This window comes from Astyanax mexicanus, chromosome 1 (assembly GCF_023375975.1).
Source record: "Astyanax mexicanus isolate ESR-SI-001 chromosome 1, AstMex3_surface, whole genome shotgun sequence".
Lineage (NCBI taxonomy): Eukaryota > Metazoa > Chordata > Actinopteri > Characiformes > Acestrorhamphidae > Astyanax > Astyanax mexicanus.
In genome coordinates this window covers 45,563,816-45,583,860 of record NC_064408.1, presented here as the reverse complement: position 1 = coordinate 45,583,860, position 20,045 = coordinate 45,563,816, and the positions used below count along the sequence as shown (strand labels likewise).

At 39.9% G+C, this 20,045-nt stretch overlaps 3 protein-coding genes across 4 annotated transcripts; 2 read left to right on the top strand and 1 right to left on the bottom strand.

The window, feature by feature from the left end:
- Positions 1 to 493: 493 nt before the first annotated feature.
- On the bottom strand, positions 494 to 4,973 carry exoc8 (exocyst complex component 8). 2 transcript variants are annotated; one of them, XM_007229967.4, is made up of 2 exons: positions 4,844 to 4,973; positions 494 to 2,921 (listed from the first exon to the last, which is right to left on the bottom strand). In XM_007229967.4, exon 2 carries the CDS (start codon positions 2,900 to 2,902, stop codon positions 845 to 847), a length of 2,058 nt encoding a protein of 685 aa, XP_007230029.1. In that variant the 5' UTR covers positions 2,903 to 2,921; positions 4,844 to 4,973; the 3' UTR covers positions 494 to 844. The 2 variants fall into 2 exon arrangements, with proteins under 2 accessions (XP_007230029.1, XP_007230028.1); XM_007229966.4 differs by lacking the exon at positions 4,844 to 4,973 and adding an exon at positions 3,007 to 3,129.
- On the top strand, positions 4,857 to 10,421 carry sprtn (SprT-like N-terminal domain). Its single transcript, XM_007229968.3, has 5 exons — positions 4,857 to 5,173; positions 5,900 to 5,999; positions 6,149 to 6,277; positions 6,585 to 6,876; positions 7,255 to 10,421. The coding sequence occupies exons 1-5, from the start codon at positions 4,857 to 4,859 to the stop codon at positions 8,280 to 8,282; spliced, it is 1,866 nt and encodes a 621-aa protein (XP_007230030.3). The 3' UTR covers positions 8,283 to 10,421.
- Positions 10,422 to 12,889: 2,468 nt separating this feature from the next.
- On the top strand, positions 12,890 to 19,739 carry fam89a (family with sequence similarity 89 member A). Its single transcript, XM_007229965.4, has 2 exons — positions 12,890 to 13,322; positions 14,636 to 19,739. Exons 1-2 carry the CDS (start codon positions 13,083 to 13,085, stop codon positions 14,909 to 14,911), a joined length of 516 nt encoding a protein of 171 aa, XP_007230027.1. The 5' UTR covers positions 12,890 to 13,082; the 3' UTR covers positions 14,912 to 19,739.
- The last annotated feature ends 306 nt before the right edge of the window (positions 19,740 to 20,045 follow it).

Here is a 20,045-nt window from a genome sequence, read left to right as displayed (position 1 = left end):
GTTTTGTTTTATTGTGCTGTGTTGATTATTTTGTCGGTTTATTTTAAGACAGGGGTGTCTATTATCTACAAAGAGCTGGTATGGTTGCAGATTTTCACTTCAGTCAAGCAGAAGCTCATATGATCAACTGTTTAAAGACCAAATGATTAATCTGGAATCAGGTCAGTTGCTGTTTTTTTTTGCAAGAAAACCTGCAGCCACACTAACCCTTGACCAGCAGTGACTGTAGAATGAAGGTGAGGTCTAGGCCGATCTCACTAAGCTGCCGGCAGTGCTTGCTGGCAAACTTGACACATTCAGCAGCTGTAGACAGGCTTTCCCTGCTGTCGAACACCTGCTTGCTGAAGGCGTCCACAAACATCCTCATGGCTGAGCGGGACCAGACCACAAAGCAGAGTAGCAGCCTGTGTTGCCCGCAAAGAAAACCTGCAGCCACACTAACCCTTTGTGGGTAGATTTACATTCTTATGAGAAGAAGACCACAATATGAGTATACATTTCCTTTTGGACTTTATTGTTTTTTTTTTTGACAATTTTAAGTGTGTGTAATTGATGTTTTGTGCATTATATCATTAAACCCATTAATTCACTCATTCATTTATTTGTTTACCAAAGATTAACTGAATAATTATTTAATAATAGATGTGTAGTTTAGAGCATTAGAAGTGTCCTGGCCCTGAAGTTCCTCCTTGAAAAGAGTTAGAAATGTAAAAACAGGCCTTATACATTTTTTATCATTTTAATTAGTGTGTAATTTACAAACAATTGTAACTGCGTGGCACTTAAAAGCACTGTTCCATTTAAAGCAATCATACTAGCAATTAATGTTATCCATACTAGCCAATCACACCACAGACATGGTGCTATCGGGGTTGACTCTGACAGGCCGAGAGCTCTTCCTCAGGTCCTGCAGCTGCTTGGCAGGTTTCCCCACACCCTCCTCAAATCTCCTCTCCACCACAGGAAGCACAGTCTCATGCAGGAAGGCAGCATTCTGCAGGATGAAGGATTTCTTCTCTGACTCCTGCTCACAGCGCAGGCTGTAGTCCACATGTTGCACGGCCACCAGGATGATCTCCCTCAGGCTCTCAAGGAACACCATGTGTAGCTCCGGAAAGTAGAGTTTCAGGCCTTCTTCCAGGAAGGCCATCATCTGCTTGGAGAAAGCCACCACGGTGTAGCTGAGGTTGACCCAGCAGTCATCACCTGTGTACTGGTCGAAGGTGCTGACTCCGCAGCTTCGCATTTCATCCTTGAGCTTCACCAGGGCCTCAGGGGTCATCAGGTTCATCCTTCTCCACATCTCCTCTGAGTTGCGGTGCTTGGTGGCCTCAATAATGATGTCCTTCTGACTCTGCAAAGCAGCCTTGATGTCCTTGACCAGCAGTGACTGTAGGATGAAGGTGAGGTCTAGGCCGATCTCGCTAAGCTGCCGGCAGTGTTCGCTGGCAAACTTGACACATTCAGCAGCTGTGGACAGACTTTCCTTGCTGTCGAACACCTGCTTGCTGAAGGCGTCCACAAACATCCTCATGGCCGAGCGGGACCACACCACAAAAGCAGAGTAGCAGCCTGTGTTGCCCGCAAAGTCAGTCTCGAACTCGCGGGCAGTCTCCAGCAGGCTGGTAAAGAAGATGTTGCAGAGTTTCTGGATGTAGAGCAGTGTGGCACCCTCGATGCGGAGCTGCCGGATGGCCGTGTGTACCGCAGCTGCACGATTCTTCAGGAACAGCTCGCAGGCCTTGGTGGACTGCCCCAACCGAATCAGCTGAGACACAGCTCGGCGGGTCGCTTTGGGACCCCCACGTAACGACCTGTCAGGGGAAAGCTCAAACACCAAGACCTCAGTGAGCTGCCGGACACGCTCGTCCACTTTGGCTCTAAGATCTTTTACCCGTGGAGTGACTGGCTGGTCCTTTAGGTACTCATTCAGCTTGTCCAAGAGGTCCACAGCACCCTCAAAGTCCCTCTGGGCAATGCAGACATCCAAGTCCTCAGGCAGCTCCTGGATCCACTCTGGGCTCAGGTCCACCAATTCTTCCGAACCTAAGGGTTCATCCTCATCAAAGGGGTTAGTGGAGGCGACCTCTTGCCGAACCGGTGATGTGGGGACCTCCTCCTCTTTCTTGTGTCGATCTTTTGCCACTTTGTTTTTCTTTGTCTCCTCCAGGATCTCCAGCCATTCTTTCTTGATCTTGCTGTTCTCCGCTTGGAAGATGCGGCTGTCTGGGAACATTAGGATCTTGAACATGTCTTTCATGGGTGGGTTGTCTTTCACGTTGACAACTGCAAAGCTCTCCAGGTCGTACAGAGCGTTGTACTTGTACTTGACAGTGCCGCGTCTGTTCGCCAGCCAGGTTGCTATCAATAGACAGTCATTCATTAGGAAGGCGTGCACCTTCTGAATCTGGGACATGTTGTCAGCATCGTATTCAAACAGGTCACCATTGTAGACCAGGTATCTGCCAGGTGCCTCCATGATGTTCTTGCACCCCTCCACCTTTTCCAGTAGTGTTGTGAGGGTCCTCTGCTTCACCTCCTCTGTCTCCTTGGGAAAAGCAGCCAGCATCTCTTTGGCAGTTTCATCCTTGTCTGTGGAGAGCAGGGCCTGGGTGATGCTCTCCATGATGCTCTTCTGCTCGGTCAGAATGTGACTCAGCTGGTACATCTCGCTCTCCAGGTATGAGATCTCCTTAGCCGTTTCGATGAACTGCCTGTAATTCTTGTAGACATTTTTCTTCAGGTTCTGGGCTGTCTCGTCCGCCAGGCTCTGGATCTTCTGCCGGTGCTCCTGCAGATCTCTGTCTCCGTCTGACTGCTGAGACAGCTGCTTCACGTAATTCTGCGGGTCGAAATTAGCCGATTCCAGCTGTTTTCGCAGCCGTCCTCCGGTGTCAGCCATCTCAAAGACTGGGTTATTCCTGCAGAGATGGAAAAAAAAATCGCTCTGAGAGTCGAAATATTCAGCAAAATCAAGCCGCCATTACTGTTTTGCTAACTACCCACCCTCTTCCTCTCCCGGAAAGAGACAAGCCTGCGCCAGAGAACGTACACAGAGGAGAACACCCAAACAAAAAATCTCTTCTGGGTTTATTTGACCACTAGAGGGCGCCCCCGAGAGAGTCTAAAACGAATAGGTTATGGAGCATTTAAACAAAATCATAGTTTATATATATATATTTTTTATTTTTATACCAAAAAAATCTTCTAATTTCCTTAATACGGAACAATATCAAAGGTTTAAGCACCGCAAAAATATTTTAGAAACCTTTTTTTCCATTTAGAAGGCATTTAAACATGCATTGGCTGTGTCTCCTATGACAGCATAAAGTATCTCACTAACCAGTCAGCTCGCATTAGCAGAAATGCTAGCGTCTCTGTTGTCTAAAAGTAGAAAAATGTAGATACATTTAAAAATACAGGTAGGGTTTTCTTTGCTTCTTTAGCAAAATGCTTAATTCTACTTTCAAAAATTAAAGGAATATTCTGGACAAATAGTTATTTGCTATTTTTAATTTGAGATTTTAGCCGTTTAGCTCCATTCACCCCCATTCATTAAGAACTCGCTCTCGGGCTCCTTCTAGGCTCAATTGTCTTTTGTTGTAATAAGATGGGGGAGAGGAGGGAGTGGGGCAGGCTCCACATAAACCGGCTCTAGCGGATCTTGGTTGCGTCAGAGCACGGGACTGGTGACAGCTGGATTATAAAAAATGTAGTAAATCATTATTTTAGCTCATTTCAAATTTGTAAAATAGCCTAGCTATCCTTCTAAAGTGAAGAAGACTGATTTCAGAATAATAAATAAATAATAAATAATAAGCTGTAGCTTGTGTTTATAGAAAGAAGGTTTAAATCTGAAGTTTATTTGTGTGCTTTTTGTAAGTCAGTAGATGAGTTTGAGAAGAGACCACTTAAAAATGATTTTTTTCTTTGTTTCTTGATTTTACCAAATTTTAAAAGCCATCAAAGCAAGCTAAACTGCTTGGATTTTTGCACCAGGAGTGGTATAAAGTTATCCAAAAGCAGCGTGAAAGACTTTATGAATGTGAACTTGTTTTCTTTGCACTATTTGAGGTCTGAAAGCTCTATCTCTTTTTTTTGTTATTTCAGTCATTTCTCATTTTCTGCAAATACATGATCTAAATGACATTTTTTTTTATTTGGAGTATGGAAGAAATGTAATTTTATTCAAACATATACCTATAAATAGCCAAAGAAACTGAAGTGGTCTCTTATTTTTTTCCAGAGCTGTATATATAAATATATATAATGTATGAAAGAATTTAATAAATAAATTAAATAAGATAAAATTAAATATTACACTCTTACGGCCACGCCCCTCTGTTTTCGTCTCCCGGAGGACTAACCGTATCCCGACAGGCTGTGCGCTGAGGCTGTGTGACGCGCAGCCGCTCAGAGCTGCTAACGGCTATTTTGGTTTCAGAAACTAAATAATGGCGAGTTTAACCGATTTCATTACATTTTATTCACAACGTCTCGGTTAGACGTTTTAACATTGATTTAGACGATGTCCTATTGGTAAGAAAAAAGAGTATTTATTTAACGGAAACGTGGTTGTTTTTGTATGAAAACCGGTGTTCTGTTTGATTTCTGCTGCTCTGTCTTCTTTAAAACACGATTTTTCTTCTCTTTTCTGTTGCAGAGCTGAATACTTTTTTACCTGAGATGAGCTCTGAGTGGAGTGGTGGATGTCCCAGTCGGCGGCAGGTTAATTTAACTACTTATAGTTGATCTACAGCGGTGAGAATGGTAGCAGTGAGCTCGGTTTCATAAACACAACATAATCAGTCCAGAGTTACCCCGCAGCAGCAGCAGCACTCACCGCCTTCACCGTGATGGAGGACGAGGACTTCATCCTGGCGCTGCAGCTGCAGGAGCAGTTCAATAACGAGGCCCTGGCTCCGTCCTGGAGCGCTGAAGACCACGGAGACCACGGAGACCTGCCCTTCAGTAAGAAGCGGAGGTTGGGCTCTGAGGAGTCCTCGGACTGGGCTGTAGTAAACCCTCAGCCGCCTCTCTCCATCGTGGACGAGAAATGGGAGATGCTGGACCCCAGTCCAGATGTCCGAGCCATGTTCCTGCAGTTCAACGACATGTTCTTCTGGGGGAAACTCAGCGGGGTGGAGGTCAAGTGGAGCGCAAGGATGACACTGTGAGCTTCAGCTGATATTAACTTAGCTCAATTAAACACAACCTTAAATTCACATTAGGGCTGCCACAAACGATTATTTTTATAGTCGACTAATCACCGATTATTTTTTATGATTAGTCGACTAATCGGATTATACGTTAATTGAATATAAAACACAGTTTATCACAATAGAATGCAGCTGCTATTATACACTGGTCACTGGTCCTCCTGTTTTTTTTTTTCCAATTGCATTTTGGATGCAAGAGTTCTGTCACTGAGTAAAAGCGTGAAATATTGTTCACAAATGCCACCCTGAGAAACTGATCCCATCCAGATAGGGATATAAACACTCTGTTCCTGTCCGCTTAAAATATTTAGCAACTCACATCTACACCAATTTTGATACTAAACTCACTCTGATATAATTATGTCCCATCCACATTGCACATGTCCTATATTATAAAAAAAATATATATATTAAAAACTTTTCCAGTTTGGAATTTGCAGCTCAGAAAGGCAGTATCATGTTTAATTGATCATTGCATATCTTTTGATATAGCTAGGTGGGTCAAAAATTGGTTCCTTTCAGGTCCTAAGTTGATTCATTAAATCATGTACGTATGTTAAATGAGGAGGGCCATTAAAGTCATTTGTGCCATTGCCTGTGAGGATCAGAGTCTGGCCTGGATTTCAAAATATTAATGAAGTAAAAATTGTATATTTATTTATTTTAATCTTTAAATCCAGGTGTGCTGGTGTGTGCTCTTATGAAGGTAGAGGTGGTCTGTGTTCAATTCGTCTCAGCGAACCACTACTGAAACTCAGGCCAAGAAAAGACTTGGTGGAGGTTAGTAAATTTGTGCAGATTAAGAAAAGACAAGGGACCTGTTACTGTCTGTGATTATGTGTGTAGTATTATATTGACAGTTTTTGTTTGTTTTGTCAAATTGCTTTTTTAAGTATTTTTTCACAACCTTTATGAAATTCTGTTTCTAGACACTTCTGCATGAGATGATACACGCTCTTCTGTTCGTGACCCAGAACAACAGAGACCGGGACGGTCATGGGCCTGAATTCTGCAAACATATGAATCGAATCAATAAAGCCACTGGAACCAACATTTCTGTATGTATTAAATGGACATTTATTCTGAATTAAAACAAAACGATATGGAACATATATTTTACGGTTATTTGTAATGACATTGTGCAAGGACTTTTTTCCCCCTGTAGTAATTAAATATTCCAATAAACTACTGTATTCATACCTGTGCATTACCAGTTAACATACTATAATTGTACATCTGCACACTGCTTCTGTCTGGTAGGCGTATGTAAGAAAGTGACCAGTAACTGTATTATATGATGTATTATATGACATTTCAGTTCCTGCATTATATTAAACTAAGCAGTGAATCTCCCTAATCTTCCAGGTTTATCACTCCTTCCATGATGAAGTGGATGTTTACCGTCAGCACTGGTGGCGTTGTGATGGTCCATGTCAGAACCGTAAGCCGTTCTTCGGTTACGTGAAGAGAGCGATGAACCGAGCTCCTTCAGCCAGAGATCCCTGGTGGGAGGACCATCGAAGAACCTGTGGAGGAACGTACACTAAGATTAAAGAGCCAGAAAATTATGGAAAAAAGGGCAAGAATGAGGAGAAGAAGGAGAAGAATGCCTCCAAGAAGCCTGCGAGCAAAATTATCCCAGCTAGCAGCACTGCAGGTGATTGGGCTGTCATTAAATAAAGCTAATTTAGTCACTAAGTTGTGTTTGGAGTAACTGATAAGTCTCAGATGGAATTACGTTTTTATTTAAAAGTTTTTTGTTAAAAAGGGCTTAATATGTGGTGTATAGGTGCTACATGTTGTATTATTCATTATCCATTTGCATTGCAACTTGGAAAGAGTCAATATTTATTTAGCAAATAGTTGTGGTATTGCTAGAAATGATCTACTTTGTAATCAAATGAGTGGTTCAATAATCCTATATGTGTGTTGCAGATTATATAAATAATATATATGAATATAATCACTCACATTTTTGTAAGCCTAATGTACACACAAAACATTTGTAATTTTTTGTTTACTTGTCCTCTTTTAGGTTCTGGCTCTCAGGACATCAGGAACATCATTCCTTTCACTGGTAGAGGTTTTGTTCTGGGAGGGAACACACAGCCACCAGCATCCATACAGAAACCACCCAGCCAAAGCTCCACACAACAGCTGAGAACTCCAGAGAAACCAGCTAAAACTCCTCCCACAGACACCAGACCACAACCCAGCTCAAACCATGTTGATCGGCGGGTCAGCACCAGCACTGTGACCGCACTTCCGAAAAGGTCCGTCAGCAACACCAAAGCCTTCATCAACATTAATGGCTCTCCTGTGAGAATCACAAAGGACAACAGCAACTTGATAAGACCTAAACAGAGGACAGTGCAGGACCTCTTTCAGGCCAGGAGCCCGAACTCTCCTGAGAAAACACCTAGCATTTCAAGTGCCTCAAAATCTGCCACTGCAGCCACAGCATCCAGCCAGCCCTTTAGAACGTCAGCTGTAGGTAGTGCCTTCGACCGAAAAGCCACTGGGCAGGTTTCTCGTGGTACAAACCGTACTGAAACTAACCCGTTTAACAAGAGTTCTTCCAGTAGCTCTGTTGGACCAAAGCCTGGTTCTACAGGGCCAGTCCTTTCTAAATACTTTGGCAGCCCCAAAACTTCCTCAGCAGGTTCCAGTTTGCCGAATTTCGGAATCCAAAAGAAGCCAGAGAGCAGCACTAGCATTACAAGTTCCAACTCGAGACACTTTGGAAGTGGCTCACATGTTTCAGCCTCAACTTCTTCCAGGCCATTCGGAAGCCCCCAAAAGCCAGGTGCTGCTCCTGCTGCAGGAGGGCGGAAGAGACTGAGAGAGGATCGTAACTCTGCACATATCTTTGATTTCTTTCAGAGGGAGGTCAAACAGTCCTCTGCATCCGTTTCCTCCAGGGAGCAGCAGGAGGGGAGTAGGGCTGATGGTGGGACTGCCCCTTCTCAAAGCTCCAGTGCTGTGACAGTGCACTGTCCTGTGTGCCAGATCAAAGTGCCAGAGTCCCAAATTAATGTGCATTTAGACTCTTGCCTTAGTTGATAAATGTTTAAAGGCAGAGGAGTGGATGAAGTGTTTTTAGTAGTGTTTGAATGTGTTCTGATGGGTTTGGTTTTAGCACTTTGTGAGGATCACAGAGGTAATTGAAATACATAGTTTGTCTTTGAAAAGGAAACATTTGGTAAATCCCAAACAGCTCCCTACTTCCTAGGAATGGGCAATAGGGTAAACATTATTATTTTAGGGCATTTTTAAGATATTTTCACATTACACGATATGTATCGCAATACACGATTGCAAACAAAATTCATCAGTTGCGGCGCTCCTAAAAATAACAAATAAATAAAATACAAATACAAATTTGTATTTTAAAAAAAGTTAGTGATTTATTTTATTATTATTATTATTATTATTATTATTAAATGTGCAATTGGTCAGTGTTCTTTAAGCACTGATGTTATCCGAAAAATACTCAGGAAAGTATAATATGTATCATGATCATAAAACTGATCATGATACAGTAAAATATTGTCATATTGCCCACCCTACAACTTTAAAAGTTATGAAACTAAAACTATGGCTCCACCCCATTCTATTATACTTCTTTTTCAAACCTATAATGTGTCTTATTCCGAAGCCCGATGCGCACCTCCCCAGAAGTATAACTCTGCGACGCAGACAGCAGCAGCTCTGATTGGTCCACAGAGTTCCCTGCCTTTGCACCTTAAACAGCAGCGCAAAGCAGTGGTGCAGACATCCACATGTAGAGAAGTATAAATGCACTCCACTGCACAGGGCAGTTGCGTAGGCTACACCGTAGACAATGTCTTCACTCAACACAGACGTATTAGAGGCTGACTCACCCTCCTAGTGGCCAGGAGCACTAGTAAGTGGCTAGATTAATTGGCTAAGCTAAATTGGGGAGAAAAAAAATCTGATTTACTGGGATTCGTGAAGGTTACATGTTTAAGTCAAAGACAGCAACCTTGTCTTGTAGGGTTTTTTTTTTCAATTATTTACATTATTAATGATAATTTTGGGATATTTTAGTGAGGATAGATAAGATTCATGTAAGAGAGTCAAATGCACTGACTGATTTTCAGCACGTCTCAAAGCACAAATCGGACAAATTGAAGTTTTATAGCTCACACCAGTATAGCTCAACTCTAGACTTTGGATTAGCCAAATGGCAGATTTGAAAAATATAACATTTTACTCAATAATGAATGGTGCACTTTTAAAATATTGTGATAAAGCAAAAGGGTCATATTTTGGGTTGTTTTTTTTTTTTTCAAGCTCCCAATGACCTTCTCCTTTTTCCGTTTAGAAAGCATCACCATTAAGGTAAATGTGTTGGAATTAGTCAGCGTTACTGGGATTGCATAATTGGCATCAGGCAGGTCATTCACATCCTCACTGCAGGTCTTGGGACGCTTTTGCCAATTCAGCAGTATTGAATTTCGCCCCGCTTGCCATTCACCTCTCTGGGTTTTAAAAAGTGCTTTGTTGTCTGCAAGGTTAGTCCGTACTGAGGACGTTTCCATGTCTGGGTCATCAATAATACTCCTGCATGCTTTCTGTTCTTCATTCTGCATGTCAGTCACGTCCATGACCGGTTCTCTTGGGAGAATTGAACCTGTTTAAAGGTCAGCCCCGCCCAGTAAGTGTCTTAGTTTGCACAGCATTTGTTCCCAGCCTAAAAGACTGATATAATGACGTCTTGCTTATAATGTCGGATGCACAAAAACATTGCTCAGGTGACACCATATTAATCACCTTCAAAAGAACCCTGAGAGGTGAGATAATAAGGTGTTGGGTGTCATAGAAGAATACCTCAATAATGACTCATGAATGCTGTTATGTCATTCCAGGGTGAACTTTTAGATTGGGTTGTAATGTGAAAGTGGATGGTGTTTTTAATGGTTTGGAAAATGGGCAATCAGATTCATTGCCTACTTTTAGAAGTTAGAAGTTTACAAAAGTGTCTGTTTGGTAACCTTCTTTATGTGTTCTGCTTTTTAAAACTGAATTTGATGCTGCTACTTGTTCTAGAATTTGTTATTATGTTAAAGCATTAACAAATGATCAAGGTGCCTAATTATTGTATTTTTTGTGTTATTGTTTGAGATGTTTGTCTCCTTTTTTGATGTACTGTAAGAAATAAATGTTTTTTTTAAACTATATCAATGTTTTCACTCGTTTTCCTATAATTCAGTATCGCTTATGCTAATAATCACATCCATGTTCAACATGGGAGGCCCCACATCTACCATGGAACATGGCAAGTCTTGACACTATCAGTTCTTGTACCGTGATATTTGACATGTCAGTGTATCTGGATATCTGTATAAAACACCAGTAATATTTGCTGTGCAACGTTAAATTTGCATATTACAGCCCACACAGCATTCAGATATCAGCCTAATTAACTGTAGAGATGCATTTCACCGCCAAGTTTAAATGCCCGTGTCTTCTATGCATATCTTATCAGAATACAATCTAGTTACTACTAGTCACATGAAGTGACTAACCAGATGTTGAGGCCCTGCACTCCATTATCCTGTGGAAAGTTCCTGTTTTAACAGGATGTGCTTCCTGAAGGCCAGTGTACACTGTGCAGATGAACAAAGGCAGACAGGAACATTTGTTTGCTGTCATACCTGTGTTTACATAACATGTATAATTTTTTATTTACATAGCTTTTTAATTCTTGTAATGAAGATTTTAAAGACAACAGTGAACATTGGGAGTTTGTGTGTTAGTCTTACCAGTGGACAAACTAGAATCGGTCAACAGATTGTCATAGAAGTTCAAGAATTACTGTTTACAGGAAATACCTGTGAACTATAATCATAGCCAACAATATAGCCACAATATACAACAATATATAAGTGGAGAGGTACAGTCTAAGCTGCTTGAGGTCTGGTGGAATAGTGAAAGAGTGATTCAGGGAGCATGAGATCATCATTTTTATACAAGGATTGTTCACCACAGAGTCCAGATCTTAACCCCATTGAGAATCTTTGGGATGTGCTGAATAGAGAAGACTTTGTGCAGCGGTCAGACTCTACCATCATCAATGCTGCTGCAAGATCTTGTGTGTGCCCCTTTTTTGTGTCAACTTTTTTTTGACCAGGCAGTGTATTATTTAAAAAAGAATGTTAACCTTCACTTTAAAGTGCATTTTGTACATTTTAGACTTTTTTGTTTTCTATGATGTGGTTTGAGTAAGTTATTTTTGGTCAGTGTTGTGGGCCAAAAGAAGCAGTATTTTGATAATGACCCTACTGGAAGAGGAATATTGATATTGTGCTATTTCTATTGTGTTTATACACCTAGCTCTGATCCTGCTGTCAGGGCTAGCACATCCGACTGACACCCTGGTTGACTCTTCCTCCCTCCTCCTTTCTTATCCTTTGTTTTCAGATAAAAGCACCTGGAAGTTGGCTAGAGCCCTTGTTGTCTGGCGTGTGTGTCATTACACGCTTTAGCACTCCTCTGGGCCTCAACAATCTCAGAGCAGAACAGCTGTGTGTGAGTGCAGTGAAGGCCATTGTGCTGGCCACATGGCGCTGGACTGGAATGCTTTTGTTTCCATCTGCGGCAGGGTGTGTGTTCTGTCTGTGTGTGTGTGTGTGTGTCGTATCAGAGCAGGACAGCCTGTGTAGCTCTACTGCAGGCCATCTGCTCACCGCTCCTCCTGACACGTTAGCTAGTCCTCCTGGCCTGACCTCACCCCAAATCACTCCACGCCCAGCCCGCAGCGTTTAGGAGTCAAGGTCCTGCCAGCAGCTGATTTTGAGGAGGAGGGGAGAGGGGATCTGTAACAGTCAATAATATAAAGCTTATAAAGCCCAGACATAAAACACAACAGAGAGTGTAAACAGTTAAAAATCTTACAAGACTGACCGGGGTTTAGCTTGTGTTCAGTATAAAATGCAAATGTTCAACAGAGAGATAACAATAACCTCAGATCACAATTCAATTAAACAGAATTCATGATATTTTTTGTGGCGAACAAATTTACTTATTCATTTATCTAATATGAGTAATCAGTCTAATGATGTTTAAATACTTATTTATTCTGTTTAGAAATTCAGCTTCTTTTTTTATTTTTTGTTATTTTTTATTTTTGCGCATTTATTAATTTATTAATTGACCAAAAATGTGTATTTTTAATTATTTTTGATAATGCTTTTATCCTTAGATTTTAATACGTTTATACATATAAAAGTGGCATTGTTTTTTTTTTTTTTACTTTAAGAAAATATTTTTCTAATTAAAAAAAACAAATGTTTGTTTATTCACATATTTAGTGGAACTTATTTGTTAGATAGAGATATATAACCTGCCTTGTTTAGTTCACAAACATTAAAACATCGTATATATGGTACACTTCGTATTAGGGTTGCCACTTTTTTTTTGTAATGATCTATTTATTTGGTTGGCGTCCCTTATTTTTATTTCTGAAAGGTGGCAACCCTACTTCGTACACTTTGATATGTATTTATGTGTTTATTTATTTGTATTAAAATACCAATAAACAAAGCCAAGTAATAAGTAATAAAAAAAATAAAAACAGTGCAGGTTGATGAATATTCATGAGTTCTGCGTCACGGGCGGCCTGGTGCTCTTAAAGGGGCCGCGGCGGGCAGTGTTGAGGCTCTGGATCTGGATCTGCTCTGATTTGATTTTCAGCTCCTCGGGGGTGGTTTGGTCGGGAGAGCTCGGCTCTTCTGTGCCGTTGTGTTTCAGCCGCTGGGCGTCGGTTGTCCTCCTCCGTGTTTCCGCCTCGGTTAATGTGTGTTTACGGCCTGAACTCGGTGAAGTATCGGAGATAAGATGAACGGGAAATCAGCGAGCGGAACGCCGGCCTGTATCGAGGGTCTCCCGCCGCTGCCGAAGAGCCTGAGCGGCTTGCTGAACTCGAGCGGCGGCTCCTGGAGGGACATGGAGCGGGTCTACGTGAAGAAGACCATGATCCAGGACGACCTGAGCCGAGGCCGGGCCAACGCAGACGGCCTGCTCGCCAACAAACCCGCCAACCTGGACGCCGCCTTGGCTCTCCTCAGAAAGGAAATGGTGAGCCGGGCTGGGTGAACCGTGGAGCTGAACCCGGAGAGAAAAAAGAAAGAAGGGGAAAAAAGAAAGGAAAAAGCAACAGCTGCTGTATATCTCTCCCAGTGTAAACACTGTATACTGTAACTACTAATATTATTACTGCTACCGGTTCAGCTCTAATCTCTCACATAAAACCAGCACTGTCCTCAGGTTTAAACAGCTCTCTATAGACCTGACTACTGAGACAAACCTGTCAGAAAACTGGGATTTACTCTCTCAGGCTGCTCAAAGTATAATTTATTTAATGTTATTATTATTTATATCGCAGCTAAAAGCACCTTCAGACTGTCTTGAAGTGCCCGGTGCATGTAGGTTATTAATTATTGATTCTTCTGTGTCTATCAGAAGTTTTAAATATATGTTAAACGGTATTATAAACACTAGATTGAAGGTATGATATTGTTTTTTTTAATAATTTGCTTTAATTAGAAGAGAATAATGTATATGGTATGTTTTAAGGAGAACAGTTTTTACAAGAAATAAATACAAGTAAAAGAGATTTTAACAGTAATATTGATCTGCTATACAGGTTACTATCTGTATGTAATTTAATTCTAAAAAAAAAAAAAGGAAAAACGTACATGGATATTTTTTTTTTGTGTGTGTAAATTTCTTGTCTTGTTAAAATTTTTCAATAGAAACATTGCAATTAAGAAGCAGCATAATTACTTTATTTCGTCATCTCAAACAACATAACCCACGGCAGTTTGCTGAGTCAGTGTGAAACCATAAAAAGTGCAGTTCTATGTTTTTGTTATTGGAAAATGTATTTGCATACATAGATATTTACTATGTAAATATACAGCATGCTTAGTTTTTGGAGTTGCACATTTTCATACACGCTTTAGCTTTCTACTTTTGTTTAGGCTTTAATTATATCGTATAATCTTCTGTATATCGACCTTTGTCTTCATATCATATATCATATAATTTAAGACGTATCGCCCAGCCCTACTGTGTAACATGTGACTCATTTTAAAATTACTTATTTGTTTGTCTGTATTAGGGGTGGGCAGTGTGGTAAAGAAATTAATCTCTATCCTTTGAATATCAGTGTTTTTTGTTTACAATTTAGATTTAAAGATTTAGAATTACAACTTCAGGTTTTTATATTACAACTTCAGTTTTTTATATATATATATATATATATATTCATTTTCAATTTGAAAAATGAAAATTGTATTAAAACAGTAATTTAATAAACCTCACAGCCCCAGTGTGTGCATATATGTTTATGAATATTCATGTGCTCCTGTTTCTGCCTCTTCTCTTAGGTGGGCTTGCGACAGCAGGATATGTCTTTGCTCTGCCAGCTCTGGTCCCTCCACGAGTCCATCCAGGAGTACAAGGGCAGCTGCCAGGACCTCTCTGCCGGCTCCAGTGCCGACGGCCCGTATGGAATGGAGAACGGCTACTTTGACGAAGATGACGAGTACTACACAGAATCTGGAGTGACCCCCACAGAGACGCCAGAAGGGCCCGAGTTGTCACCCCAGAACGGGACGGCCCAGGGCAAGTGGCTTCACGACTCCCTTCATGTCACAATATGAGAGACTGTGCTGCTTTTCTGGCTGCAACCCGGAGCCGGCTCGGCCACGGCTGAGGCAGGACCCTGCTCTCTTTGAGACAGAGCTGTGACGCTGCTTCTGTTTTGCTGGCTTTTTTTTTTATCTTGTTTTTTTTTTTTTATCTTGCAGAATTTTTTTTCTATAGAAAATATAAATCAAGATTATTTATTATATAATACAGTATAGTTTGTTCTGATTTAATGGACTATTTAATTTTTTTTGTATGACTTGTATACGAGGAGTGAAGCACATCACTTAATCACGTTTACACTAAAAACAGTTAAAATATTCCAAATTGACCTCTCCACACACTGCCCACAAATGCAGTCCTCCACAGCAACTGTGCCACAGTCCTTCCACCTGCCCCCTATTTTCACTTAAATTTTGTATATTTTATGTGACAAATTATTAAAAACTAATGCATAATTGTGAATTTATTCAGAGATTAAATTTACTATTTAAAATTGTTATGCTGGAGTGTCCTGTTGTAGCTTATCAAATTTGGACTGATTAAAAACCAGAATGAATTTGGCACATTTTCAGCCTCTAGTTTTCTCTTTCATTTTTTTAATATTTATACACAAGTTCTGTAAAGCTTGTCCAACCTAGTAACAGTTGCTATAAACTACAGGCGCATTTATGGGCAAAGTGTGGAAGAATCGATTATGCTGTGGGATAGAATTGTGACTGTAGATGGAACAGCAACGGACAAGTCAAATCTGGCGGAGATGCTTGTTGCTATAGTGAATGAAAAATGTGAATGAATTATAATGCTGGAAATGCTACCTATATTTCTCCAGCGTATAATCCAGGGTATGACCCCAAGCAGGCACTCCTCCCTGTACTAGCTTATATATGCCGGAGTTCAGCTATAGTAATCAACGGCTCCTCTGGTCTTATTATATCCAGCAACATTTTTAAAGCTCTTCTTTTCTTGCTACAACCTTTTAGCTGAAACCACAGGAAAGACTATGCTTACAGGTTCTAAACCAGCCAGTCATGTTTTAATGGCATTCCTTACCATGGTGGGAATTATTTATGCAGCCTGCATGTTGAAGGAGTAGTTTGGTCAAAAAAATGGAATAAGTGAGTTATAACTGACCTCAAGAACAGTCGAACAATTTAGACATGTTTGGTACCTAATGTTGCTAACAAACACTGGACTTGGACTGTCCCCAATCTTATCTCTATAAATACAATGTAAAAAATGTACATTAACTTAATCATAATACAGCCTGTTTTAGTTTATTTGAAGAAGTCTGTAAACACAATCTATCGGTTTATGATTTTGAGTTACGCAGACAAGATTGTGTGTGCAAGTCCAGTGTTTATTAGCTTCATTGTTTTGATGCAGAACTCTTGATTTTATATGTATTTTTTTTGCCAAGCTTCACCTTTAAAACAACATGAAATACCCCTGTAATTAATCTTAAAAGCAATGGCAGTAGTATGCACATTAGAATGAGTCATTGTAAACTAAATCAAGCATCAGGGTTTATATTATTACCATGCTATAATATAATATGCATATTAATATGGGTGCTAACATGCAGTCTTCCATTATCTTTTGATTTCCCCTTTATGTTGAGTAATTAGCAAGCTACATTGGACCATAACTTCCCTATTGAGAGGGAGTGTTCTACATTATCATATTTTTCTCTTATTCTGTTCTGTTTCCTACAAACTGATCACTGCTCAGGCACGCAAACCAAAGACACATGCTGTGCTTATATCCTTCATGAAGCTGCATATCAGTTCTACTCATTCAGGAGGTTATGATATCGTAGATGTTTCTTAAGATGACTTTGTTGATTATATTGTTGGACGGTTGGTTGTGTGCTGTGTTTCTCTGGTACTGTTTGAGGTGGACCATGTGTATGGTGAAGCAACTTGGCAGTCCTTGGCATCATGTCTTAAAGCAGAAAGGTTCAGTTAGCTCCAGAAACTGGAGTAGAGTTTATCGCAAGCCGGGTGAGTTGTGTATTTGTTTTGGGTGTCTGATTTATTTGTCAGACTGAGGCAGACCTGGGACATTGAGTTAAATTAGATGTTCTACAGCAAGAAACCCACTAAACTCTGTGCTGGCTGTGGGCCTGCCTGGAATTTGAGAGCTAAAGTTGAAAAATCAGGTTTATGCAGCCCTCTCCCCTCCATCCCAAATATAATCAAACAGCCAATATTTGTTGTGGTGTCTGAATAGTTTTTTTCATTGGTATTTTGTCTATTGTCTCATACATAAAACGTACTAGAAGTTAATACCCCATCAAATATTGGGGATAACTGCATGCCTGATTTGTCACTCGCTTGCATTAAATAAAGTGGGTAACTTTATGTAGCAGAAACCACATAAGCAACTTTATTTAATGGCTTGGACTACGTTCACATTACAAGTTGCATTACATTGTGTTTAAGTAAAGTAATGTTTATCTGCTCCATGAAATTATCCACATGTGCATATCAAAATCAGTAGAGTAATGGGAATTAACTACATGCATCATTAACATCAAACTAACCTGAATCCCAAATGGCTTCCTGCTCCCTAACGTGATTCAGTAGTTATGAGTAATGTAGCACACTAAATGAATCCCACTTTAACCTGGTAATGTGAACGTAGACATAATAATGCAGTTTTGAGCACGCATGTGAAGATTCAGCTGTGCAGTTTGCACAGTATTTAATATTGTTACTTAGCTCCAGTGCACCAGACACCAAGCATGTTTTGGCTGGTTGATTGGGAGAAAATTGTGTAAATCTGAATTTTGGTCCCATTGTTCCTTCAATAGGTACAACACAGGCCAGGAGGGCGAATACCAGGCTACTCTCCATTATGGACCGTGAGGAAATCAACCGGGAGAACTGTTTGTTCTACCTCTGCTCCAAACTGTGTACTGTATCTTTTTGAATAACCTGGTGGCTCATTTCCACACATCAGCAGACAAATGAATGGCTCTTTTGTAAAGGAGACTTCCATCAACTTTTCAAAATTTTAGAACAGTTCAGAATGGTTCAGTTGTTGATGTAATTGTTCATGTGAAATTCAAGTCGGAATTGAATTTTCGATGCATACAAAACCAACTGTGTGAATCTCGCCTAAGTGCCGATTCTAAAACATCAGCTAACATTGACTGACTGATGCTCACTGTGCAGAGTGATGGGGAAGATGAAAGGGCATTCTGCTGAACCAGAGAGAGCGGGTCAGTTCTGCTGTCTTGTGCTCCTGGGTACTGGTGGCTTTGGCATCACCGGGGACCAAAAGTGTGACCTCCAGATGATTGAGCCCAGCTAATTCTGTTTGTGAAGTTGATGGTAAAATGGTGCTACATCTGAAAAGTTTTCTTTGAGGATTTTTTTTTTTGCTGCACAGCGTCTTGCATGTACTCTTTCACCACCAATAGATTATTTTTAAAACATTTTAGGCCAAGGTTTCAGTCAGCATATGTATAAATATTTTGTGTAAATTCTTGTAACATGAATTGAAAATTCTTAATACCAAAATTTCATTCCATTTACCACCATTCTAAACACAAGATTTGTAGCTGTTTATTTTATTTAGTTACAATGAAGCATTTTATACCAAATCATGTTAAATCACTTTGATTAATTCTTTTCTATCTTAGATCTTTTATCTTTAATTTTGAAAAATTCATGGAATTCTTCAGGATTTCTCAGAGAATCAACTCTGCCATATCTTTAAAAACAATGTTGTGCTGCACAAGTTGCAAGTAATGTTGTCTTTTCAGCAAAAAGGATTTCTATCCTTGTTCCACCCACAGATGTGTTCTTTTGTAGCTACTGTTGATGTTGACAGGTTGGACAAGGTTTAAAGATGTAACAAGCTAAAATTTTATTTTTCCCTAATGAGATCCTAATGGGATGTAATATAATATAATGTTGTAAAATAATATAATGATTCCAGTTCAGTATTATTACTCCACTTTGATTCTTAGTAAAGGGGTTGAAGGAAATGTTCGCTAAGATTCTGTGAAAACTCGCCTGACCATGCATATAGTAGCTACAAAATAATTGTATTTTTAAGCACATCTTTACTGGTAAAGAGCGTGTTCAGTGTCCAGATGCTTGCACAGCCATTTAATAATCATCTTTGTGCTAAGATACATTTTCAGGGAAAGCCAGCCCACAACATTGGCCACAATATGTCTGCAGCCAGACTTTGTGTGTTCACCTAAAAACATCACTGACCGTACCTCACGTAGTGCCTTCTTAACAGCCTGGGCCTGAACCCCAGACTTCTTCATCTGTTCTGGATGTGCAGCCGTCTCCGTGAACCATTTCTGATGTCAGTATCTGCATGTACCATGTGTTCAGCTGGTAGAAAGTTCTAGAGAAACATCATGAATGTCTCCTCACCCCATCAACTGTGTTTTATCGTTAATTACTGCTTTTTTTTCTTATTCCTATGTGGAAATCCCATTTTTTCAGAGCGATGTGCAAAAAATAAAAATAAAAACATTGATTGTTGCTTGCGAAGATGTCCATCAGTGTTTGGTCATGAGATGCTTTCCTACATACATTATTTGTGTGCCGTGATGGTAAATGTCTGTTGGATAAATATGCTGGCTGGGTTGGCCATGTGTATGGTGTTTTAGTTCTGTTTATTCCATTTTTTAATCTGTTAAAATCCTATCAAATTTTGTTTTTGAGATCGAACAAAAAGGCTTGTTCAGAGTGATGTTCTTATGTGTGCGTTCTACAGAATGACCTTACTACTGTAAGTTTTGGAAGGATTGTTTTTGTATGCTTTTTTGTATATGTAATAATTATATTAAACGAATAAATCACATCAGTGAAAGACTGAGTCTGAGCTTTTATGTGTAGTCCCCTAAAAATACATCAGACCTATTTATGTAGTGGTTTTTAAATGTTTTTAACAATGAAATTGGGAACTAAATAGCAAGTATATACAGCTCTGAGGGAAAAAAATGAGTCCACTTCAAAATTATAAGTTTCTCTGATTTTGCTATTTATAGGTATATATTTGAGTAAAATTAACATTATTGTTTTATTCTATAAACTAAAAATGTCTCCTAAAATAAAAAAATAAAAAAAAATATATATATATATATATATATATATATACGTATATATATGTATATAT